A 25,892-nucleotide genomic window follows, 5' to 3' on the forward strand; every position below is an offset into this window, starting at 1 on the left:
CCATTGTATATATGTGCCACATCTTCTTTATCCATTCATCTGTCGATGGACACTTAGGTTGCTTCCATGTCCTGGCTATTGTAAATAGTGCTGCAATGAACATAGTGGTACATGACTCTTTTTGACTTATGGTTTGCTCAGGGTATATGCCCAGTAGTGGGATTGCTGGGTCATATGGTAGTTATACTTTTTATTTTTAAATTAATTAATTTTATTTATTTTTGGCTGTGTTGGCTTTCTGTTGCTGCACATGGGCTTTCTCTAATTGCAGTGAGAGGGGGCTACTCTTCATTGCAGCGTGCAGGCATCTCGTTGCAGTGGCTTCTCTTGTTGCAGAGCACAGACTCTATGGCTTGCAGGCTTCAGTAGTTGTGGCACACAGACTCAGTAGTTGTGGGTCACGGGCTCTAGATCGCAGGCTCTAGTTGTGGCACACGGGCTTCGTTGCTCCATAGCATGTGGGATCTTCCCAGACCAGGTCTCGAACCCATGTCTCCTGCATTGCAGGTGGATTCTTAACCACTGCGTGACCAGGGAAGCCCTATTTTTAGTTTTTTAAGGAACCTCCATACTGTTCTCCATAGTGGCTATATCAATTTACATTCCCACCAACAGTGCAAGAGGGTTCCGTTTTCTCCACACCCAGCATTTCTCCAGCATTTATTGTTTGAAGATTTTTTGATGATGGTCATTCTGACCAGTGTGAGGTGATACCTCATTGTAGTTTTGATTTGCATTTCTCTAATGATTAGTGATGTTGAGCATCCTTTCATGTGTTTGTTGGCAATCTATATCTTCTTTGGAGAAATGTCTATTTAGGTCTTCTGCCCATTTTTGGATTGGGTTGTTTGTTTATTTGATATTGAGCTGCATGAGATGCTTGTATATTTTGGAGACTAATCCTTTGTCAGTTGCTTCGTTTGTAACTATTTTCTCTCATTCTGAGGGGTGTCTTTCGTCTTGTTTGTGGTTTCCTTTGCTGTGCAAAAGCTTTTAAGTTTCATTAGGTCCTATGTGTTTACTTTTATTTTTACTTCCACTCCTCTAGGAGGTGGGTCAAAAAGGATCTTGCTGTGATTATGTCATAGAGTGTTCTGCCTATGTTTTCCTCTAAGAGTTTTATAGTGTCTGGCCTTACATTTAGGTCTTTAATCCATTTTGAGTTTATTTTTGTGTATGGTGTTAAGGAGTGTTCTAATTTCATTCTTTTACAGGTAGCTGTCGAATTTTCCCAGCACCACGTATTGAAGAGGCTCTCTTTTCTCCATTGTATATTCTTGCCTCCTTTATCAAAGATAAGGTGACCATATGTGCGTGGGTTTATCTCTGGGCTTTCTATCCTGTTCCATTGATCTATATTTCTGTTTTTGTGCCAGTACAATGCTGTCTTGATTACTGTAGCTTTGTTGTATAGTCTGAAGTCAGGAAGCCTGATTCCTCCAGCTCCATTTTTCTTTCTCAAGATTGCTTTGGCTATTCGGGGTCTTTTGTGTTTCCAAACAAATTGTGAAATTTTTTGTTCTAGTTCTGTGGAAAATGCCATTGGTAGTTTGATAGGGATTGCACTGAATCTGTAAAATGCTTTGGGTAGTATAGTCATTTTCACAATGTTGATTCTTTCAATCCAAGAACATGGTATATCTCTCCATCTATTTGTATCATCTTTAATTTCTTTCATCAGTGTCTTATACTTTTCTGCATACAGGTCTTTTGTCTCCTTAGGTAGATTTAATCCTAGGTATTTTATTCTTTTGGCTGCACTGGTTAATGGGAGTGTTTCCTTGATTTCTCTTTCAGATTTTTCATCATTAGTGTGTAGGAATGCCAGAGATTTGTGTGAATTAATTTTGTATCCTGCTACTTTACCAAATTCATTGATTAGCTCTAGTAGTTTTCTGGTAGCATCTTTAGGATTCTATTTGTATAGTATCATGTCATCTGCAAACAGTGACAGTTTTACTTCTTCTTTTCCAATTTGGATTCCTTTTACTTCTTTTCTTCTCTGATTGCTGTGCTTAAAACTTGAAATCTATCTTGCAGTGGTGAGAGTGGGCAACCTTGTCTTGTTCCTGATCTTAATGGAAATGGTTTCAGTTTTTCACCATTGAGAATGATGTTGGCTGTAGGTTTCTCATATATGGCCTTCATTATGTTGAGGTAAGTTCCCTCTATGCCTACTTTCTAGAGGTTTTTTATCATACATGGGTGTTGAATTTTGTCAGAAGCTTTTTCTGCATCTATTGAGTTGATCATATGGTTTTTATTCTTCAATTTGTTAATATGGCGTATCACATTGATTGATTTTCATATATTGAAGAATCCTTGCATTCCTGGAATAAGCCCCACTTGATCATGCTGTATGATCCTTTTAATGTGCAGTTGGATTCCGTTTGCTATTATTTTGTTGAGGATTTTTGCATCTGTGTTCATCAGTGATACTGGCTTATAGTTTTCTTGTTTTGTGACATCTTTGTCTGGTTTTGATATCAGGGTGATGGTGGTCTTGTAGGTTGAGTTTGGGAGTGTTCCTTCCTCTGTTATATTTTGGAGGAGTTTGAGAAGATTAGGTGTTAGCTCTTCTCTAAATGTTTGTTAGAATTTGCCTGTGAAGCCATCTGGTCCTGGGCTTTTGTTTGCTGGAAGATTTTTAATCCCAGTTTCAATTTCAGTGCTTGTGATTGGTCTGCTTATATTTTCTATTTCTTCCTGGCTCAGTCTCAGAAGGTTGTGCTTTCCTAGGAATTTGTGCATTTCTTCCTGTCCAATAAGCATATAGTTGCTTGTAGTAATTGCTCATGATCCTTTGTGTTTCTGCAGTGTCAGTTGTTACTTCTCCTTTTTCAGTTCTAATTCTATTGATTTGAGTCTTCTCCCTTTTTTTCTTGATGAGTCTGGCTAATGGTTTATCAATTTTGTTTATCTTCTCAAAGAACCAGGTTTTAGTTTTATTGATCTTTGTTATCGTTCCCTTCCTTTCTTTTTCATTTATTTCTGATCTGATCTTTATGATTTCTTCTGCCAACTTCAGGTTTTTTTGTTCTTGTTTCTCAAATTGCTTTAGGTGTAAGGTTAGGTGGTTTATTTGAGATGTTTCTTGTTTCTGGAAGTAGGATTGTATTGCTATAAACTTCCCTGTTAGAACTGCTTTTGCTGCTTCCCGTAGGTTTTGGTTCTTCATGTTTTCATTGTCATTTGTTTCTAGGTATTTTTTGATTTCCTCTGAGTTCTTCAGTGATCCCTAAGGTTATTTAGTAGTGTATTGTTTAGCCTCCATGTGTTTGTATTTTTTACAAATTTTTTCCTGTAATTGGTATCTACTCTCATAGCGTTGTGGTCCGTAAAGATACTTGATACGATTTCAGTTTTCTTAAATTTACCAAGGCTTGATTTGTGACCCAAGATATGATCTATCCTGGAGAATGTTCCATGAGCACTTGAGAAGAAAGTGTATTCTGTTGTTTTTGGATGGAATGTCCTGTAAATATCAATTAAGTCCATCTTGTTTAATGTATCATTTAAATCTTGTGTTTCCTTATTTATTTTCATTTTGGATGATATGTCTGTTGGTGAAAGTGGGGTGTTAACGTCCCCCACTATGACTGTGTTACTGTTGATTTCCCCTTTTATGGCTATTAGCATTTGCCTTATGTATTGAGGTGCTCATACGTTGGGTGCATAAATATTTACAATTGTTATACCTTCTTCTTGGATTGATCCCTTGATCATTATGTAGTGTCCTTCTTTGTCTCTTGTAATAGTCTTTATTTTAAGGCGTGTTTTGTCTGATATGAGAATTGCTGCTCCAGCTTTCTTTTGATTTGCATTTGCGTGGAATATCTTCTTCCATCCCCTCACTTTTAGTCTGTATGTGTCCCTAGGTCTGAAGTGGGTCTCTTGTAGACAGCATATATATGGGTCTTGTTATAGTATCCATTCAGCCGGTCTGTGTCTTTTGGTTGGAGCATTTAATCCATTTACATTTAAGGCAGTTATCGATATGTATGTTACTATTACCATTTTCTTAATTGTTTTGGGTTTGTTATTGTAGGTATTTTCCTTCTGTTGTGTTTCTTGCCTAGAGAAGTTCCTTTAGCATTTGTTGTAAAGCTCATTTGGTGGTGCTGAATTCTCATAGTTTTTGCTTGTCTGTAAATATTTTAAATTCTCTGGCAAATCTGAATGAGATCCTTGCTGGGTAGAGTAATCTTGGTTGTAGGTTTTTCCCTTTCATGACTTTAAATATGTCCTGCCACTCCCTTCTGGCCTGGAGAGTTTCTGCTGAAAGATCAGCTGTTAACATTATGGGGATTCCCTTGTGTGTTATTTGTTGCTTTTCTCTTGCTGCTTTTAATATTTTTTCTTTGTATTTAATTTTTGATAGTTTGATTAATATGTGTCTTGGCACGTTTCTCCTTGGATTTATTCTGTATGGGACTCTCTGTGCTTCCTGGACTTGACTGTTTCCTTTGCCATATTAGAGAAATTTTCAACTATAATCTCTTCAAATATTTTCTCAGTCCCTTTTTTTTTCTCTTCTTCTTCTCGGAGCCCTGTAATTCGAATGTTGGTGAGTTTAATGTTGTCCCAGCAGTCTCCGAGACTGTCCTCAATTCGTTTTATTCTTTTTTCTTTATTCTGCTCTGTAGTAGTTATTTCCACTATTTTATCTTCCAGGTCACTTATCTGTTCTTCTGCCTCAGTTTTTCTGCTATTGATTCCTTCTAGAGAATTTTTAATTTCATTTTTTGTGTCGTTCATCATTGTTTGTTTGCTCTTTAGTTCTTCTAGGTCTTTATAAACGTTTCTTGTATTTTCTCCATTATGTTTCCAAGGTTTTGGATCATCTTTACTATGATTACTCTGAATTCTTTTTCAGGTAGACTGCCTCTTTCCTCTTCATTTGTTTGGTCCAGTGGGTTTTTACCTTACTCCTTCATCTGCTGTGTATTTCTCTGTCTTCTCATTTTTCTTAATTTACTGTGTTTGGGGTCTCCTTTTCACAGGCTGCAGGTTTGTAGTTCCTGTTGTTTTTGGTGTTCTCACAGTGGGTAAGGTTGAATCAGTGGGTTGTATAGGTTTCCTGGTAGAGGGGACTGGTGCCTGTGTTCTGGTGGATGAGGTTGGATGTTGTCTTTCTGGTGGGCAGGACCACGTCCGGTGGTGTGTTTTGGGGTGTCTGTGACCTTAGTATGATTTTAGCTGCCTCTCTGCTAATGGGTGTGGTTGTGTTCCTGTCTTGCTAGTTGTTTGACATAGGTTGTCCAGCACTGTAGCTTGCTGGCCGTTGAGTGGAGCTGGGTCTTAGCATTGAGATGGAGATCTCTGGGAGAGCTTTTGCCATTTGATATTATGTCGGGCCAGGAGGTCTCTGGTGGACCAGTGTCCTGAACTCGGCTCTCCCACCTCACAGGCTCAGGCCTGACACCTGGCCAGAGCACCAAGACCCTGTCAGCCACATGGCTCAGAAGAAAATGGAGAAAAAATAAGAAAGAAAGAAAAGAAAAAGAAAATATAGTTATTAAAATAAAAATTATTAACAATAATAAAATTAAAAGTAATTTAAAAAAAAGATAGAAAGAGAGCAACCAAACCAAGAAACAAATCCACCAATGATAACAAGCACTAAACACTATACTAACAAAAAAACGGACAGATAGAACCCTAGGCAAATGGGAAAAGCAAAGCTGTACAGAGAAAATCACACAACGAAGCATACACATACACACTCACAAAAAGAGAAAAGGAAAAAAGAAAAAATATATATAAAAAAAGGGAGAGAGCAACCCAATCAATAAAAGATTGATTTACAGCTAATTACTATTGGTAATTAGCTGTAAATACTAAACCAAGATAAACATAAAACCAGAAACAAGTTAGATGCAGAAAGCTAACCCTAAGTCTACAGTTGCTCCTAATGTCCACTGCCTCAATTTTGGGATGATTCGTTGTCTATTCAGGTATTCCAGAGATGAAGGGTACATCACGTTTATTGTGGAGATTTAATCTGCTGCTTCTGAGGCTGCTGGGAGAAATTTCCCTTACCCTTCTTTGTTTGCATAGCTCCTGGGGTTCAGCTTTGGATTTGACCCCGCCTCTCTGTGTAGGTCACCTGAGGGCATCTGTTCCCCACCCAGACAGGACGGGGTTAAAGTAGCAGTTGATTGGGGGGCTCTGGCTTACTCAGTCCGGGGGACGGAGGGGTACGGAATGTGGGTGAGCCTGCTGTGGCAGAGGCCGAGGTGATGTTTCAACAGCCTGCGGCGCTCCGTATGTTCTCCCGTGGAAGTTGTCCCTGGATCACAGGACCCTGGCAGTGGTGGACGGCACAGGCTCCCAGGAAGTGAGGTGTGGATAGTGATCTGTGCTTGCACACAGGATTCTTGCTGGCTGCAGCAGCAGCCTTAGCATCTCATGCTCATCTCTGGAGTCCACGCTGATAGCCACAGCTCGTGCCAGTCTCTGGAGCTCGTTTAGTCAGTGCTCTGAATCTCCTCTCCTCGCACACCCTGAAACAATGGTCTCTTGCCTATTAGGCAGTTTCAGACTTTTTCCTGGACTCCCTCCCATCTAGCTGTGGCGCACTAGCCCCCTTCAGGCTATGTTCACTCAGCCAACTCCAGTCCTCTCCCTGGGATCTGACCTCCGAAACCCAAGCCTCAGCTCCCAGCCCCCACCCACTCTGGCGGGTGAGCAGACAAGACTCTCAGGCTTGTGAGTGCTGGTCAGCACTATGCCTCTGTGCGGGAATCTCTCTGCTTTGCCCTCTGCACCCCTGTTCCTGTGCTCTCCTCCTTGGCTCTGAAGCTTCCCCTCTGCCCAGCCCCCATCTCCACCGGTGAAGGAGCTTCCTATTGTGTGGAAACTTTTCCTCCTTCACAGCTCCCTCCCACTGGTGCAGATTCTGTCCCTATTCTTTTGTCTCTGTTTTTTCTTTTTTCTTTTGCCCTACCCAGGTATGCGGGGAGTTTCTTGCCTTTTGGGAAGTCTGAGGTTTTCTGCCAGCCTTCAGTAGGTGTTCTGTAAGGGTTGTTCCACATGTAGATGTAGTTTTGATGTATTTGTGGAGAGGAAGGTGATCTCCACGTCTTACTTCTCTGCCATCTTGAAGGCTCCTCCTCATTCATCCCTTTTTATGGATGAGTAGTATTCCATGGTATGGAGGTACCACCGTTTAACCATTCACCCACTGAAAGACACTTTGGTGGTTCCCAGTTCTTGGCTATTATGAATAAAGCTCCTATAAACATTTGTATACAAGTTCCTGAGTGAAAATAAGTCTTTGTGTCTCTGGGATAGATGCCCAAGAGTGTAATTGCTGTGTTGTATGTTAAGTTCCTTTTTAGTTTTAAGAAACTGTCAAACTGTTTTCCAGAATGGCTGCACTATTTTGTATTTCCACCAGCAATGTATGAGTGATTCAGTTTCTCTGCATCCTCATCAACATTTGGTGTTGTCACTGTTTTTCATTTTAGCCATTCTTGTTAGGTATATAGTGATATCATGGTTGTTTTAATTTGTGGTTCCCTAATGGCTAATGAGAAAGAACTTTTCATGTACTTGATTGCCATCCAGTACCCTCTTTGGTGAAATGTGTTTGTGTTTTTGCCTGTTTTCTAATTGGATTGTTTACTTTTTTAATCTTTTTGAATTTTGTTTCTTTTTCTCATCTTTCTCTGTGCTCAATTGAATATAAAGTATTCTCTCATTTAATCATCATCACTCATACACATACTAATAAGAGCCCACTGTTTTATCTCATATTTAATAATTTATATTTCTTCAAATTCACAACAGCCCTGAAATGTTACACTCTAATATATATTTTGTGAAGCATAATGAGTCATTTGTTTACTTTTTTCTATGAAAAGTATTACTTGTTTGTTTTATTAGTGAAGTTTAATAATCATTTCTCTTTGTCTTGAAACAATTGCATGAAAGGTTTAGGTCCGTATAAAGAAGAGTTTTTTAAACTAGGAAGTTAGAATTTCATGTAATTTTTAGAAATAGGTCTTCATCTGTGTGAATGAACATACTCTTAAGTTATAATTTTAAAGCTGAGAAAAACTAAGATTATTTTTGTGTTGTAATATGACAGAATACTGTTTTTTTCCTACCTTCCCGACTTCGGTGATTCCCATTTAACAATGTGGAAATCTCTGTTAGGGAAACAAAAACTGATTATTACTAGAGGAGGAAGTAGTTCTCATATAGCCTCTACTTCTCTTACTGTTGAATATTTTGGGAATCAGGTTATTTGAAAGAAGCTTCAGCAAACTGTTGTGACAGCTTTTATGTGTCACTTTAATTTTTGTCTGTATTTTTTTCATTTACTATTATTCGTATCCTTCCTCTACTCATATGGGAAAAGAGCTTTTACAGAGCATTAAAATCTTCATTGATGCCTATTAGAATAAAAAACCAAAGTTCTTGCCATGGCCTTTTGGATTTTGCAGGTGGCTTCAGCTGCCTCCCTGACCTCACCTCTTTCCGCTCTCTCCTCTTTCTCTGTACCTTAGACTCAACCTGGCTTTAAACCCCTCTAACACACCGGGCTCCTATCTCCTACCTTAGGATCCTCGCTTCTCTGTCTCTCAGCTTCTGGCATACTCACTTTCTTCCTCACTCTGCTCAGATTCAGTGACTTATCATCCTATCACTCTGTTGCATATACTTCCAACTCCTTTGATCCTCTTTCCTTTCACTGAACTTGCCTGGGAGAACCACATCCTCATTAAGTGCAACTTTTTGCTTATTTCAGATCTCTAGCACGACTGGAGAAAATAACCACCCATGCTGTCTGGTCTCATTTTAAATTCATGACCACCCCCTCAAGTGGGTCTTTAATTCTGCCCTGTAGCCCTGTAATATTTCCCAAGTTGTTCCATTCTTCTACTTTCAGAGGTAACTACTTCAAACCTCCTATACCTCCTGCCGCAGTCTTAATCTCTGTTTATGGTCCTTGTTTCTTATTTCATTGAGAAAATAGAAGCAGTCAAAAGAGAGTTTCCCCTTGCTCCCACTGCATACCAAAGCTTTTTTCTGACTGCATTTGTCACAGCAAATGAACTATTTGTGTTTCTTCTCTCCAGAGCCACTCTAACTTGTACAGTGGAAGTCATTCCCTCTTTGCTGTCCAAGGATTTACTTCCACAGTCATCACTCCTCTCTACCCTTCATTTTTCCTCTCCACTGCATCATTATTACTGTAATCTATCCCATCTTAAAAACAAAAACCAAACTTGATCCCACATCCCTCTTCACTTACATTCCTATTTCTTTGATCCCCTTACGGCAAAACAATATTCACAAGTTGTCGCTATCAACTGACTGTAAACCACCTCAACTTTTACCAAGGCATCCTTACATTATTGGTTTCAAAAATTGGTTCTTGTAAATATGTTTGATAAATACAGAATGCCCTTTGAGATTATGGGCATGTTCACAAGTTATGTTCTCTCAGATTTATATAATAAGGAGATGTTTACACTTGCCCCAGTTTTTTAAATTAATTTTTATTGGAGTATAGTTGCTTTACAATGCTGGTTAGTTTCTTGCTGTACAGCAAAGTGAATCAGTTATATGTATACATATATCCACTCTTTTTTAGATTTCCTTCCCATTTAGATCACCACAGAGCATTGGGTAGAGTTCCCTGTGCTATACAGTAGGTTCTCATTAGTTATCTGTTTTATACATAGTAGTGTATATATGTCAATCCCAATATCTCAATTCATCCAACACCCCCTTACCCCCTTGGTAACTGTGAATTTGTTCTCTACATCTGTAATTCTATTTCTGCTTTGCAAATAAGTTCATCACTACCATTTTTCTAGATTCCACATACTCAAATTTGTTGAACACAGAACTCTTTTAGAAAGAACCTATGGGTGTTTTCATACTTCTTTTTTGATATAATTTGAGAAATGTTCAGCTTCTCAACTGTGATAATGGGCAGTTTGCTTAAAATGTCATTCTTCTCAGTTTACTTGAGAGAAGGTGAGTCCAGAGAGATCCCCACCCCCTGCCCTCCCTCAGAATTGTGTACTGTGATAGTGGCAGAGGTGACATTACAAGCTCAGAAGCTTTTTAAAGTTCTGTTACTGACTGAGCTACATATTTTAGATAATTATATTTAATCAGGGCCATTGTTATTAAGATATTTACCTTGTTTACTTTTCTTGAAGGTGAAACATTAATATCCTTAAACATGATCTCCTAAAACAGCAAAGCTTTTTTGGGTCAATCTTATTTTTTTCTGGCTTTGGTATAACTCATTCGACTCTGGCTGTTATCATAACTAGATAATACACATGAACTTTGAATTAACCTATCCACAAGATCAGCTGCCCTTCTAATTGAAATAAATTGCTTCTGTGTTTTTAGGTGTCTGGAGTAGATTTGCAGAATGCCTCTCACAGAGAAGCGGTTGAGGCCATTAAGAATGCAGGAAACCCTGTGGTGTTTGTTGTTCAGAGCTTGTCATCCACTCCAAGAGTAAGCTACTTAAAAAATATTCTCTGTATCTGTGGACCAAGCTTTTGCCTCCAAGTATTTTTCAATATATTTTTACTGTTATTCTACTATTACTTAAAGGAAGCATTAACTTCATTAAAACTTAGTTATTAACCTCAATTTTCCCTTTTTTCCTCTGACTTTGATTTCCTGGTCAAATTTGAGTTATTCCAGTATGCAGTGGAGTCTAACAGACCCATTTTTGATTCCTTGATTCCCTATTTACCAGTTTTGCTAATTTGGAGGCAAGTTACCTAACCTTTCTGAACCAATTACTTTGTTTATAAAATACTTTGAATACAGAGTAGGTCAGGGTTAAAAACATTCTACAGGGGCCACCAAATGGTAGGTATTTTTACAGGCATGTAAAAATTCAGACGTGTTGCATTGTTGTATGTTCTGTTGGAGATTCTGAATTCGCAAAGAGCAGTATTTAATCATAGAATTTTTTTTCTATAATAAATTACTTATTTGGTATGGAATTAGAACTCTGATACACAGATGTTAGTGGCAGGATGTGTATTTTATATTGCAATATGCAGCCCCATAAGCCCTGTACCTGGAAGCAATATTTATTTTTCTTTATTTTATAATGGAAGACAGCTGTTCAAAACATAGACACTTCTGAACAGTAGCAAAACTCTGCATATTTTTTAAAAATTTTCAATTCGGTAACGCAGTGCCTTTCAACCTTTTTTTATGTCAAGGAATACAGAAAATAATATTTGTATGGCAAACTGTGTAAATAGATGTCTGGCTGTCCCAAGGGTGAAGGCATCAACATGCTATTTCAGCACACTTGTAGCTTGCCTGCACAAGTGGGTTGCAGCCTCACCCCTCCTGGGCAGCTCTGCTGTGGTGCACTGCACTGCAGCACAGTCCCTTCCAGTCCTAGTGCTCCATTTACACCATCTAGACTAATTGAGAGAGGTAAACTGAATAAGGTCTTCACATTTTTATACAATTTGAAATTCTAGATTTATTGGAATCCACCTTTTAACTCTTATAATATTGAGAAAGTCATTGAGGCCATCACTTTATTGCTGGAAACTGAATTCTGTAGGAAAATTGGCCAGGTTATTCCCTGCCAAGTGACACTTCCAAAGAAATAGTTTTTTGTTTTTTGTTTTTTTTGCGGTACGCGGGCCTCTCAGTGTTGTGGCCTCTCCCGTTGTGGAGCGCAGGCTCAGCGGCCATGGCTCACGGGCCCAGCCGCTCCGCGGCATGTGGGATCTTCCCAGACCGGGACACGAACCCGTGTCCCCTGCATCAGCAGGTGGACTCTCAACCACTGCGCCACCAGGGAAGCCCCAAAGAAATAGTTTTGGGCGAGAATGAGCCAATCAAATTATACATTTATGTGGTCACTTGCAAATGCCCCACTGAAAAATATTCAAAGCATTTTAATAGGTTATAAAGTCAGCCAAAATGGCCAAGATTTTAATCTAGCCTTTGTTGGTGAGCTGAGGTCGAAATTTTCATTTGGATGATATAAACAGTACAATTTCTTTCAACTGTTCAATAAAAGGGAAAATGTCTTCAGCATGGCCCCATGTTCAAGTTACTTAACCCTCAGGCAGCATCACAGACTGTTACATTGTGCATTGGGTTCATCAAGCATTGAACTATCTGTGATTCTAGCCAAGGGATGGCGATGATATTAATGTCCATGATTTGTTCCTTTTTTTTTTTTAAGCACAGAGTGATTCCAGTTGAATAAGGAAATGAAAGGAATCAAGTTTCAAATCTTTGCCAAATGGTGCTCTCTTTGGCTTACTTATTCTTGCAAGTTATATTGGTCATCACAGGAATAGAAAATATAGCCAAATTCTTAATTATTTTTGATCAGTTTACATTAAACTTTGAGACTTTCTTCAAAACCCCCAAATAAGTCATTTCCATCAAGGCCCTGTGTCTAAACATGCCTTGGTTACATGGAAATTCTCATCAACACCATGAATTGAGCAGTGGTGTTTATATTTGTACCTTTTTTTTGAGTTGTATTTTATTTTTTGATATTTGTGCTTTTAGCAGGTGGTTTAGGAGGATCAACAACACATTACTTTTTAAAGCTTTTCCTCCTAAATTTCTCAACTGTTTTTTCAGCCTGCTAGAAAGAAATGTGTGTATCTGCTTAGATTTACTTGGTAAATGCTTATTTGAGAGCAAAACTCATGATTTATACTGTACACCTCTATAGAAAGTTTTTATGCCATGGTAACTTTTTCCAGTTAAAATTGAATTTCACAGTAGCATTAGGTTTTTTTTTTAATATATTAAAAAACAAACCCTTTTGAAATTGGCATCATGACTTCAGTTCATTAAATTTATTATCATGTGTTGTTTTATTTTTTCCTGTATTCCGTTTGTATTTCCCTAATATCATTGTTTCATAATGGCACCTAAATTTTTTGGACACGTGTACATTTTGTGTATTAGTTGTATAGAAATATATTTTTTACTTTCATAAGAAACGTGCTGTCCTACTTTTCTTAAAGATGTAGTCTTTTTGGTGGGCCTTTTGTCTTCCAAATTTTGCTAGTAGTATGCGTACAGAAAGGTATTTCTCTGCTCTTTGAAAAGCAAACTTTGCAAACTTTGTGAATGGCAGCTAACATTTTGTCCCATCACGAAGCTTCTGCCATTCAGTTTCAGCTGGTTTTTTCAGAGGAGAAAGTAGGTCCAGTGTAGGCAGATATTATAACTTTCTAGAGAGACAAAGTATTTGTTTTTAAATTCTATTTATTTATTTATTTATCTATGGCTGCGTTGGGTCTTCGTTGCTGCGCTTGGGCTTGCTCTCGTTGCTGTGAACGGGGGCTACTCTTTGTTGCGGTGTGTGGGCTTCTCATTGCAGTGGCTTCTCTTGTTGCAGAGCACAGGCTCTAGGCGTGTGGGCTTCAGTAGTTGTGGCACGCGGGCTCAGTGGTTGTGGCTCATGGCCTCTAGAGCGCAGGCTCAGTAGTTGTGGCGCACGGGCTTAGTTGCTCCACAGCACGTGGGATCTTCCCGGACCAGGGCTCGAACCCGTGTACCCTGCATTGGCAGGCAGATTCTTAACCACTGAGCCACAAGGGAAGCTCCTGTTTTAAAATTCTTTAGGACAAGAAACATATACCTGTAGACCCACTAGTTTTTGAACTCTGACTTAGGTTGTTGTATATATTAAACAGAGAACTTCCCTGGTGGTCCAGTGGCTAAGACTCCTCACTCCCAGTGCAGGGGGCCCAGGTTCGATCCCTGGTCTTGAAACTAGATTTGTCTTGCTGCAACTAAAGGAGTCCACATGCCACAACTGATCCCACATGCTGCATAGGAGATCCCTAGTGCCGCAACTAAGACCTGGCGCAGCCAAATAAATATTAAAAATAAATAAATAGAGAAATAAATATTTAGTACAGTGTCTGTTTACATAGGAAGCACCAAAAACATGTTGCTGTATCACTACTGTTGTTTTTTACTTAAGTGAAACATTCCTGAGACTTCATTTATTCCAAAATTAATTTCCTTAGACTCTAAGTTAAAAGTAAAGAAGAATTAATCTTAAATTGCCTTTATTTTTTTTTTTTTAAAGATTTTTTTTTGATGTGGACCATATTTAAAGTCTTTATTGAATTTGTTACAATATTGCTTCTGTTTTTTGTTTTGATTTTTTGGCCATGAAGCATGTTGGATCTTAGCTCCCTGACCAGGGATTGAACCCACACCCCCTGCATTGGAAGGTGAAGTCTTAACCACTGGACTGCCAGGGAAGTCCCTTAAATTGCCTTTAGAGAGAAGGTTTTTTTTGGTTCTGTTTTTTAAATTATCCCTAGGCAGGAAGTTCCTTTAATTTTCTGAGAAAGGATATTTATTTTTCCTTTTAATTTGCATGTCTGTCATCAGATTTCATGCCAACATTATTTGTGTTAGCTATTTAAGGATCCTTTTAAAAAAATCACTTAACAGCTTTGTATTTTCCTAAGATGTTTTATAGATAGTTTTACAAAAAGAAATGAGTCAAAAAGTAATCTATGATATTGGCACCATTAAGAATTAAAATTATTTCTATGAAATTGAACTGTTTGACTCATTTATAAACATTTATTCAACACTACTATGTATTAGGCTTTTTCTGAGCAACAGGGTTGTAGTGATAAATAACACTAAATTCCAGCTCTCATTGACCTTTTATCCGGGAGTGTAAGTAGCTTTGTAATTTATTTATATGCTAGCAGTGATAGTGAAATATTTATTGAATGTGCACAGTGTGCTAGATATCATACTTGAACTGGGGTACAATGATGAATAAGGTAGATCTGTGAGATAAATGTTGCATTCAGCATTCTAGGAATTAACTTTGCTTACCCTTAAAAGTGTATTTTGCAAAATGAGATGTTTGGATGACAGTAAGTATTGTGACCTTCTTAGTCTTCATCTTCACTTTCTGGATCTACACAAGCCTGTGCATTTATTGCCCCTTGATGCTACACACACACACACACACACACACACACACAGACGCACACACAGACGCACACACACGCACATTTTGGGTTTTATAGCTTGTTAGATTTCCCAAGTTGTATTGTTTGCCTTGAATTGTACTTCTCGTGTCTTTACTTTTTAGGTGAAGTTAGAGAGTTAAGTAGGATTTTAATTGTTTTTTAAAAAAATTAAAGCCACATAATGATTGTGACATTTAAATGTTTTCCTTTTCCCCCTTCCTTGTTTTTGTGGTGGTAGGTCATTCCTAGTGCACATAACAAGGCCAATAAAATCACTAATAACGAGGACCAAGACACCCAAGAAAAAAAAGAAAAGGTAACCTAACCTCGCAAGCTTTTAAAAAATGTTTTTGGTTTCTTTTTGCATATCTGAGCTGCAATTAATAAGTGTTTTTTTGATGAGTATCAGGATAGAAGTACTGTAGTTATAATATTTCCCTTCTGTGAACATGACTGATTCTGGCCTGGATGAAGACCTAGTGGAGTATAGGTGTAAAAATGTCATGACGCACCAATCAGCCATCATCATCTTTCTCTGTCTTTCCTGTTCAGCTGGGCTGGTTGTCTGTCCATTCCCAGAAAGTTTCTCAGACTTCGATCTTGCTGTTCCTTCAGCCTGGAAGTCCATTTTCCACATTGCTCTTCCTTTTCATTCTCGAAGGAGCAGGTCAAAGGTCATCTCTCCTGAGAAAACGTTTCTTACCATCAATCAGAGTTAATCCTCCACTCCTGTTTCCCCACCTCTATTCTAGTAGAATTAGTTGATATAAAATTTATCTTAGGATATGGTGTCAGGTAGGATGGATTTTCATTTTTCCCCATAAAGATAAATAATTATCCCACTCTTTTAAATAGGCCCTCCTTTGCACCACAACCTCTGTCATATCTCAGGTTATCAGGGGAAGATTGTTTCTGAGCTTTCTCTTTGTTCCATTTGTTTATCCCAGCACAAATGCTGCCCTACCCAAATTATTAAAGTCTAATAATAAATCTTGTTTTCTAGTAGAGCAATCTCCTTTACATATTTCTTTTTCTTTAGAAGTGTATTACCTATTTGTGTCCTTTTTCTTTTCCATTTAATTTTATAATTAGCTTGTCAAATTCTACCAAAAAATCTCTTTGACAATTTTGATTGGAGTTGTGTCAGATCTATAAATTGTAAAGAATTTACATCTTTATGATATTGAGCCTCTTAACCATTAACCTGGTATGTCTATTTATTAAATTCCTATTTTATTTCTTACAATTAATTGTTATCATTTTCTTCAGAAAGGCATTGTAAATCTTTGGTTTATTCCTAGAAATCTTTATATTTTGTGTTGCTTTTAAATATTTTTAAGTTGCATTTTCTGTTGCTAGTATGTAGATATGAAATTGAGTTTTATATATTTTTTGACATCTTGTAACATTATTATTCTTTTATAAAATTATCTGGTTCAGGACACTGGGAAAACCAAAATGCTGAAATAAAAAAGTTAAAATCTCTCATAAACCCACCACCTAAAGATAAACTTATTAAATATTTATGTAGAAGCTTTTAGTGTCTTGATGTATGCTTTTAGTGTCTTGGTGTATGTACCTCACATATACATATATATATGTATATATATATAATTTTTAATAAGAATATGAATCCCAAATTCTAGTACTATGTAGATTTTCATTTCTGAATTTTCTATATGGATAATAATAACCACTTTGGATAAAGGCAGTTTTCTTCTTCCCTTTCCAGTATTTTATCCCTTGTTTTATTATAACTGCTAAGACCTCTGTGGTGTTTAATGGAAGTAATAAGAGCTAACATTCTTATTGTTTTACCTCCTGATAGTTAGGAAATTGCTTTCAATATTTAACCATTGAATATGGTGTGTGCTGTAAGTTTTTGTAGATTATCCTTTGGTTACGGAAGTATTCCCTTTCATTCTTATTTTGCTAAGAATTTTTATCATGAATGGGATTGATATTGAATTTTATCAAATGTATTATCTACATTCACTGAAATTATTTGTATGTGATTTTTTTCTCCTTGAATTCCTTAATGTGGTGTATTATATTAATAGATTCTGTAATGTTAAACCAATCTTAAATTAATTTGGTCATGATCTTTTTTGCCTGTTTGCTAGTATTATATCTTTTAGAATTTTTACATCTGTGATTTTGAATGAGTTTGGCCTGGAATTTTCCGTTTATATACTATCCTGTCTGGTTCTGGTTATAGAAGACTACTAAAATGAATAGTAGGAGTACTTCTTCTTTTCAGTTCTCTGAGAGTTTGTGTAAAATAGTAATTATCCATGCCTTAAATGTTTGGTCACATTAGCTTATGAAGCCATCAAGGGCCTGTGTTACTGAGCTATTCAGATTTTCTGTTCCTTTTAGAGTCAGTTTTAATTACTGACTCTTTTAGGAATATTGATATCACCTAATTTTTGCATTTGTTGGTATAAAGTTGTTTATTCTCTTAACATGTATTGTCTGTGTTCTCTTCAAAATAGTTCTTTTTCATTATGAACATAGTTTATTTATTTATTTATTTATTTATTTTGCGGTACGCGGGCCTCTCACTGTTGTGGCCTCTCCCGTTGCGGAGCACAGGCTCCGGACGCGCAGGCTCAGCAGCCATGGCTCACGGGCCCAGCCGCTCCGCGGCATGTGGGATCATCCCGGACCGAGGCACGAACCCATGTCCCCTGCATCGGCAGGCGGACTCTCAACCACTGCGCCACCAGGGAAGCCCAGTTTATTTTTTATTAATCTTGAAAGTAATTTTTCATTTAATTCCTCATTTTGAAGAATTAAGTTTTGAGCTGTTAGTCTTCTCTGTTATATCTTTATTCTGCTTAATTAATTTTGTTCTCATTTTTATATTGTCTTATTTGGGTTTATTTCCTTCCCCCCACCTAATAATCTTTAGATAGTTGTAGAATTTATTAATTTTTAACCATTCTTTTTTTCTAAAATAGTCATTTCAGACCATAAATTTCCTTCTAGGCTCCTCTTTTTCTAGATCCCAAGATATTAAGTTTGTTTAGTACTAAGTTTTGTTTTTAATCTTCCAGATGATTTATTTTTTACCCAGGTTTATTTATTTTTTTTATTTTTATTTTTTTATTAGTTTCTGCTTTACAACAAAGTGAATCAGTCATACATATACATCTGTTCCCACATCCCCTCCCTCCTGCGTCTCCCTCCCTCCCACTCTCCCCATCCCACCCCTCCAGGCGGCCACAAAGCACTGAGCCAATCCCCCCGTGCCACGCGGCCACCCCCCACCATCCATCCACCCCACGCCCGGCAGTGTATACACGTCCATGCCTCTCCCCCGCCCTGTCACAGCCCACCCCCCATATCCCCAAGCCCACCCCCAGTAGGTCTGTGTCTCTATTCCTGTTTTACCCCTAAGTTCTTAATGACTTTTTTTTTCTTAAATTCCATATATATGTGTTAGCATATGGTATTTGTCTTTCTCTTTCTGACTTACTTCACTCTGTATGACAGACTCTAGGCCTATCCACCTCATTACAAATAGCTCAGTTTAGTTTCTTTTTATGGCTGAGTAATATTCCATTGTATACATGTGCCACATCTTCTTTATCCATTCATCCGATGATGGACACTTGGGTTGTTTCCATCTCCGGGCTATTGTGAATAGAGCTGCAATGAACATTTTGGTCCATGTCTCTTTTTGAATTATGGTTTTCTCAGGGTATATGCCTAGTAGTGGGATTGCTGGGGCATATGGTAGTTCTATTTTTAGTTTTTTAAGGAACCTCCATACTGTTCTCCATAGCGGCTGTACCAATTCACATTCCCACCAGCAGTGCAAGAGTGTTCCCTTTTCTCCACACCCTCTCCAGCATTTATTTTTTCTAGATTTCTTGATGTTGGCCATTCTGACTGGTGTGAGATGATATCTCATTGTAGCTTTGATTTGCGTTTCTCTAATGATTAATGATGTTGAGCATTCTTTCATGTGTTTGTTGGCAGTCTGTATATCTTCTTTGGAGAAATGCCTATTTAAGTCTTCTGCCCATTTTTGGATTGGGTTGTTTGTTTTTTTGCTATTGAGCTGCATGAGCTGCTTATAAATTTTGGAGGTTAATCCTTTGTCAATTGTTTCATTTGCAAATATTTTCTCGCATTCTGAGGGTTGTCTTTTGGTCTTGTTTATGGTTTCCTTTGCTTTGCAAAAGCTTTGAAGATTCATTAGGTCCCACTTGTTAATCTTTGTTTTTATTTCCAATTCTCTAGGAGGTGGGTCCAAAAGGATCTTGCTGTGATTTATGTCATAGAGTGCTCTGCCTATGTTTTCCTCTAAGAGTTTGGTAGTTTCTGGCCTTACATTTAGGTCTTTAATCCATTTTGAGCTTATTTTTGTGTATGGTGTTAGGGACTGTTCTAATCTCATACTTTTACATGTCCCTGTCCAGTTTTCCCAGCACCACTTATTGAAGAGGCTGTCCTTTCTCCACTGTACATTCCTGCCTCCTTTATCAAAGATAAGTTGACCATATGTGCGTGGGTTTATCTCTGGGCTTTCTATCCTGTTCCATTGATCTATATTTCTGTTTTTGTGCCAGTACCACACTGTCTTGATTACTGTAGCTTTGTAGTATAGTCTGAAGTCAGGGAGCCTGATTCCTCCAGCTCCGTTTTTCGTTCTCAAGATTGCTTTGGCTATTCGGGGTCTTTTGTTTTTCCAAACAAATTTTGAAATTTTTTGTTCTAGTTCTGTGAAAAATGCCAGTGGTAGTTTGATAGGGATTGCATTGAATCTGTAGATTGCTTTGGGTAGTAGAGTCATTTTCATAATATTGATTCTTCCAATCCAGGAGCATGGTATATCTCTCCATCTATTTGTATCATCTTTAATTTCTTTCATCAGCTTCTTATAATTTTCTGCATACAGGTCTTTTGTCTCCTTAGGTAGGTTTATTCCTAGATATTTTATTCTTTTTGTTGCAATGGTAAATAGGAGTGTTTTCTTGATTTCACTTTCAGATTTTTCATCATTAGTGTACAGGAATGCCAGAGATTTCTGTGCATTAATTTTGTATCCTGCTACTTTACCAAATTCATTGATTATCTCTAGTAGTTTTCTGGTAGCATCTTTAGGATTCTTTATGTATAGTATCATGTCATCTGCAAACAGTGACAGCTTTACTTCTTCTTTTCCAATTTGGATTCCTTTTATTTCCTTTTTTTCTCTGATTGCTGTGGCTAAAACTTCCAAAACTAAGTTGAATAAGAGTGGTGAGAGTGGGCAGCCTTGTCTTGTTCCTGATCTTAGTGGAAATGGTTTCAGTTTTTCACCATTGAGGACAATGTTGGCTGTGGGTTTGTTATATATGGCCTTTATTATATTGAGGAAAGTTCCCTCTATGCCTACTTTCTGCAGGGTTTTTATCATAAATGGGTGTTGAATTTTGTCGAAAGCTTTCTCTGCATCTATTGAGATGATCATATGGTTTCTCTTCTTCAGTTTGTTAATATGGTGTATCACATTGATTGATTTGCATATATTGAAGAATCCTTGCATTCCTGGAATAAACCCCACTTGATCATGCTGTATGATCCTTTTAATGTGCTGTTGGATTCTGTTTGCTAGTATTTTGTTGAGGATTTTTGCATCTATGTTCATCAGTGATATTGGCCTGTAGTTTTCTTTCTTTGTGACATCCTTGCCTGGTTTTGGTATCAAGGTGATGGTGGCCTCGTAGAATGAGTTTGGAAGTGCTCCTCCCTCTGCTATATTTTGGAAGAGTTTGAGAAGGATGGGTGTTAGCTCTTCTCTAAATGTTTGATAGAATTCACCTGTGAAGCCATCTGGTCCTGGGCTTTTGTTTGTTGGAAGATTTTTAATCACAGTTTCAATTTCAGTGCTTGTGATTGGTCTATTCATATTTTCTATTTCTTCCTGATTCAGTCTTGGCAGGTTGTGCATTTCTAAGAATTTGTCCATTTCTTCCATGTTGTCCATTTTATTGGCATAGAGTTGCTTGTAGTAATCTCTCATGATCTTTTGTATTTCTGCAGTGTCAGTTGTTACTTCTCCTTTTTCATTTCTAATTCTGTTGATTTGAGTCTTCTCCCTTTTTTCTTGATTAATCTGGCTAATGGTTTATCAATTTTGTTTATCTTCTCAAAGAACCAGCTTTTAGTTTTATTGATCTTTGCTATCGTTTCCTTCATTTCTTTTTCATTTATTTCTGATCTGATCTTTATGATTTCTTTCCTTCTGCTAACTTTGGGGGTTTTTTGTTCTTTCTCTAATTGCTTTAGGTGCAGGGTCAGGTTGTTTACTCAAGATGTTTCCTGTTTCTTAAGGTGGGATTGTATTGCTATAAACATCCCCCTTAGAACTGCTTTTGCTGCGTCCCATAGGTTTTGGGTCGTCGTGTCTCCATTGTCATTTGTTTCTAGGTATTTTTTTATTTCCTCTTTGATTTCTTCAGTGATCACTTCGTTATTAAGTAGTGTATTGTTTAGCCTCCATGTGTTTGTATTTTTTACAGATCTTTTCCTGTAATTGATGTCTAGTCTCATAGCATTGTGGTCGGAAAAGATACTTGATACAATTTCAGTTTTCTTAAATTTACCAAGGCTTGATTTGTGACCCAAGATATGATCTATCCTGGAGAATGTTCCATGAGCACTTGAGAAAAATGTGTATTCTGTTGTTTTTGGATGGAATGTCCTATAAATATCAATTAAGTCCATCTTGTTTAATGTATCATTTAAATCTTGTGTTTCCTTATTTATTTTCATTTTGGATGATCTGTCCATTGGTGAAAGTGGGGTGTTAAAGTCCCCTACTATGAGTGTGTTACTGTCCATTTCCCCTTTTATGGCTGTTAGTATTTGCCTTATGTATTGAGGTGCTCCTATGTTGGGTGCATAAATATTTACAATTGTTATATCTTCGTCTTGGATCGATCCTTTTATCATTATGTAGTGTCCTTCTTTGTCTCTTCTAATAGTCTTTATTTTAAAGTATATTTTGTCTGATATAAGAATTGCTACTCCAGCTTTCTTTTGATTTCCGTTTGCATGCAATATCTTTTTCCATCCCCTTACTTTCAATCTGTATGTGTCTCTAGGTCTGAAGTGGGTCTTTTGTAGACAGCATATATATGGGTCTTGTTTTTGTATCCATTCAGCCACTCTGTCTTTTGGTGGGAGCATTTAGTCCATTTACATTTAAGGTAATTATTGATATGTATGTTCCTATTCCCATTTTCTTAATTGTTTTGGGTTCGTTATTGTAGGTCTTTTCCTTCTGTTGTGTTTCTTGCCTAGAGAAGTTCCTTTAGCATTTGTTGTAAAGCTGGTTTGGTGGTGCTGAACTCTCTCAGCTTTTGCTTGTCTGTAAAGGTTTTAATTTCTCCATCAAATCTGAATGAGATCCTTGCTGGGTAGAGTAATCTTGGTTGCAGGTTTTTCTCCTTCATCACTTTAATTATGTCCTGCCACTCCCTTCTGGCTTGCAGAGTTTGTGCTGACAGATCAGCTGTTAACCTGATGGGGATTCCCTTGCGTGTTATTTGTTGTTTTTCCCTTGCTGCTTTTAATATGATTTCTTTGTGTTTAATTTTTGACAGTTTGATTAATATGTGTCTTGGCATATTTCTCCTTGGATTTATTCTGTATGGGACTCTCTGTGCCTCCTGAACTTGATTAAGTATTTCCTTTCCTATATTAGGGAAGTTTTCAACTATAATCTCTTCAAATATTTTCTCAGTCCCTTTCTTTTTCTCTTCTTCTGGAACCCCTATAATTCGAATGTTGGTGCGTTTAATGTTGTCCCAGAGGTCTCTGAGACTGTCCTCTGTTCTTTTCATTCTTTTTTCTTTATTTCGCTCTGCATCAGTTATTTCCACTATTTTATCTTCCACCTCACTTATCCGTTCTTCTGCCTCAGTTATTCTGCTATTGTACCCATCTAGAGTATTTTTCATTTCATTTATTGTGTTTTTAATCGATGCTTGATTCATCTTTAGTTCTTCTAGGTCCTTGTTAACTGTTTCTTGCATTTTGTCTATTCTATTTCCAAGATTTTGGATCATGGAAATAGAATCTTGGATCGTCTTTACTATCATTATTCTGAATTCTTTTTCAGGTAGACTGCCTATTACCTCTTCATTTGTTAGGTCTGGTAGGTTTTTATCTTGCTCCTTCACCTGCTGTGTGTTTTTCTGTCTTCTCATTTTGCTTATGTTACTGTGTTTGGGGTCTCCTTTTTGCAGGCTGCAGATTCGTAGTTCCCGTTGTTTTTGGTGTCTGTCCCCAGTGGCTAAGGTTGTTTCAGTAGGTTGTGTAGGCTTCCTGGTGGAGGGGACTAGTGCCTGTGTTCTGGTGGTTGAGGCTCGATCTTGTCTTTCTGGTGGACAGGTCCACGTCTGGTGGTGTGTTTTGGGGTGCCTGTGGCCTTATTATATTTTTAGGCAGCCTCTCTGCTAATGGGTGGGGTTGTGTTCCTGTCTTGCTAGTTGCTTGGCATAGGGTGACCAGCACTGTAGCTTGCTGGTCGTTGAGTGAAGCTGGGTGCTGGTGTTGAGATGGAGATCTCTGGGAGATTTTCGCTGCTTGATAGTATGTGGAGCTGGGAGGTCTCTTGTGGACCCGTGTCCTGAAGTTGGCTCTCCCACTTCAGAGGCACAGCACTGACTCCTGGCTGCAGCACCAAGAGCCTTTTATCTACCTGGCTCAGAATAAAAGGGAGAAAAAGTAGAAAGAAAGAATTAGTAGAAGAAAGAAAGAGAGAGAGAAAGAAAGGAAGAAGGAAAGAAAGGAAGGAAGGAAGGAAGAAAGAAAGAATGGAGGGAGGGATGAAGGAAAGAAAAAGAAAGAGTGAAAGGAAGAAGGGAGGGAGGGAGGAAGGAAAGAAAGAAAGAAAGACAGACAGGAGGGAGGGAGGGAGGAAAGAAAGAAAGAAAGGGGCGGAGGGAGGGAGGGAGGAAGGGAAGGTAGGAAAAAAAGAAAGAGAGAAGATAAAGTAAAATAGAATAAAGTATAAAATATAGTAGCGTTATTAAAAATAGAAAAGTAATTATTGAAGAAAAAAAAAACGGACGGATAGAACCCTGGGACCTATGGTGGAAGCAAAGCTATACAGAGAAAATCTCACACAGAAGCATACACATACACATTCACAAAAAGAGAACAGGGGGAAAAAAATCGAAAATCTTGCTCTCAAAGTCCACCTCCTCAATTTGGGATAATTCGTTGTAAAAAGAGGAAAAGGGGAAAAAGTCTGAAATTTTGCTCTCAAAGTCCACCTCCTTAATTTGGGATAATTCGTTGTAAAAAGAGGAAAAGGGGAAAAAATCTCCAATCTTGTCCTCAAAGTCCACCTCCTCAATTTAGGATGATTCGATGTCCATTCATGCACTCCACAGACGCAGGGCACATCAAGCGGACTGTGGAGCTTTAATCCGCTGCCTCCGAGGCTGCACAGAGAGATTTCCCTGTCTCTTCTCTGCTCTCACAGCTCCCGGGTCTCAGCCTTGGACCTGGCCCCGCCTCTGCGCATAGGTTGCTGGAGGGTGTCCGTTCTTCGCTCAGACAGGACGTGTTTAAAGGAGCCGCTGATTCGGGGGCTCTGGCTCACTCAGGCCGAGGGGAGGGAGGGGCACGCAGTGCGGGGCAGGCCTGCGGCGGCAGAGGCCGGCGTGACGTTGCACCAGCCCCAGGCGCTCCGTGCACTTTCCCGGGGAAGCTGTGCCTGGGTGCCGGGACCCCGGCAGTGGCGGGCTGCACAGGCTCCCCGGAAGGGTGGGTGGACAGTGACCTGCGCTCGCCCAGAGGCCTTGTGGCGGCGGCAGCAGCAGCCCCAGCGTCCCACGCCCGTCTCCGAGGTCCGCGCCTTTAGCCGCGGCTCACACCCGTCTCTGGAGCTTCTTTAAGCAGCGCTCTTAATGCCCTCTCCTCGCGCACCAGGAAACAAAAGGGAAGAAAAAGTCTCTTGCCTCTTCGGCAGCTCCAGACTTTTTCCCCGGACTCCCTCCGGGCTAGCCGTGGTGCACTAACCCCTTCAGGCTCTCTTCCTGCCGCCAGCCCCAGTCCTCTCCCTGCGCTCCGACTGAAACCCGATACCCGAGCCTCAGCTCCCAGCCCCGCCAGCCCCGGCGGCCGAGCAGACAAGCCTCTCGGGCTGGTGTGTGCCTGAGGGCACCGATCCTCTGTGCCGGAATCTCTCCGCCTTGCCCTCCGCACCCCTGTTGCTGTGCTCTCCTCGGTACTCCGAAGCTTTCCCCCTCCGCCACCCGCAGTCTCCGCCCGTGAAGGGGCTTCTAGTGTGTGGAAACCTTTCCTCCTTCACGGCTCCCTCCCACGGGTGCAGGTCCCGTCCCTATCCTTTTGTCTCTGTTTATTCTTTTTTCTTTTGCCCTACCCAGGTATGTGGGGAGTTTCTTGCCTTTTAGGGAGTCTGAGGTCTTCTGTCAGCGTTCAGTAGGTGTTCTGTAGGAATTGCTCCACGTGTAGATGAATTTCTGATGTATCTGTGGGGAGGAAGGTGATCTCCGCGTCTTACTCTTCCGCCATCTTCCTCCGGATCTGGCCCATTTTAAAATGTATTTTTAATTTCCCTACAAATATGTTTAAAAACTTATTGCTGTTTTTTCTAACAGATCTCAGTTATAACCAGAGATTTTGTTTTATATAATATCTTTTATATTGGTTGAGACATTTTTATGGCCTAGCACATAGTTATTGTAAATGTATAATTATGATTTAAAAGAATAGCTATTATCTAGTTATTGGTTACAGATTTTTATACAAAGTTATTAGGGCAAGCTAATTAACTGAGTTATTCAGATATTCTATATTCTTAATGATTTTTTTGGTCGGAGTAACTTAACAGTGTTCCATTTTGATGGTTAGATTAATCAC

The 25,892-nt window shown here is 38.8% G+C and overlaps 1 protein-coding gene across 5 annotated transcripts in view; it reads left to right on the forward strand.

Moving 5' to 3' along the window:
• Window positions 1-25,892, forward strand: part of PATJ (PATJ crumbs cell polarity complex component) — a 353,136-nt gene that overhangs the window by 129,981 nt on the left and 197,263 nt on the right. For all 5 annotated transcript variants that reach the window (XM_082616407.1, XM_082616410.1, XM_082616411.1 and 2 more), the window contains 2 exons: window positions 10,384-10,494; window positions 15,238-15,315. In XM_082616407.1, the coding sequence (XP_082472533.1) occupies window positions 10,384-10,494; window positions 15,238-15,315 (189 nt within the window). The remainder of the gene's footprint in view (window positions 1-10,383; window positions 10,495-15,237; window positions 15,316-25,892) is intronic.

Source organism: Mesoplodon mirus (genome assembly GCF_964341445.2).
Source record: "Mesoplodon mirus genome assembly, chromosome: 3".
NCBI classification, from domain to species: Eukaryota; Metazoa; Chordata; class Mammalia; order Artiodactyla; family Ziphiidae; genus Mesoplodon; species Mesoplodon mirus.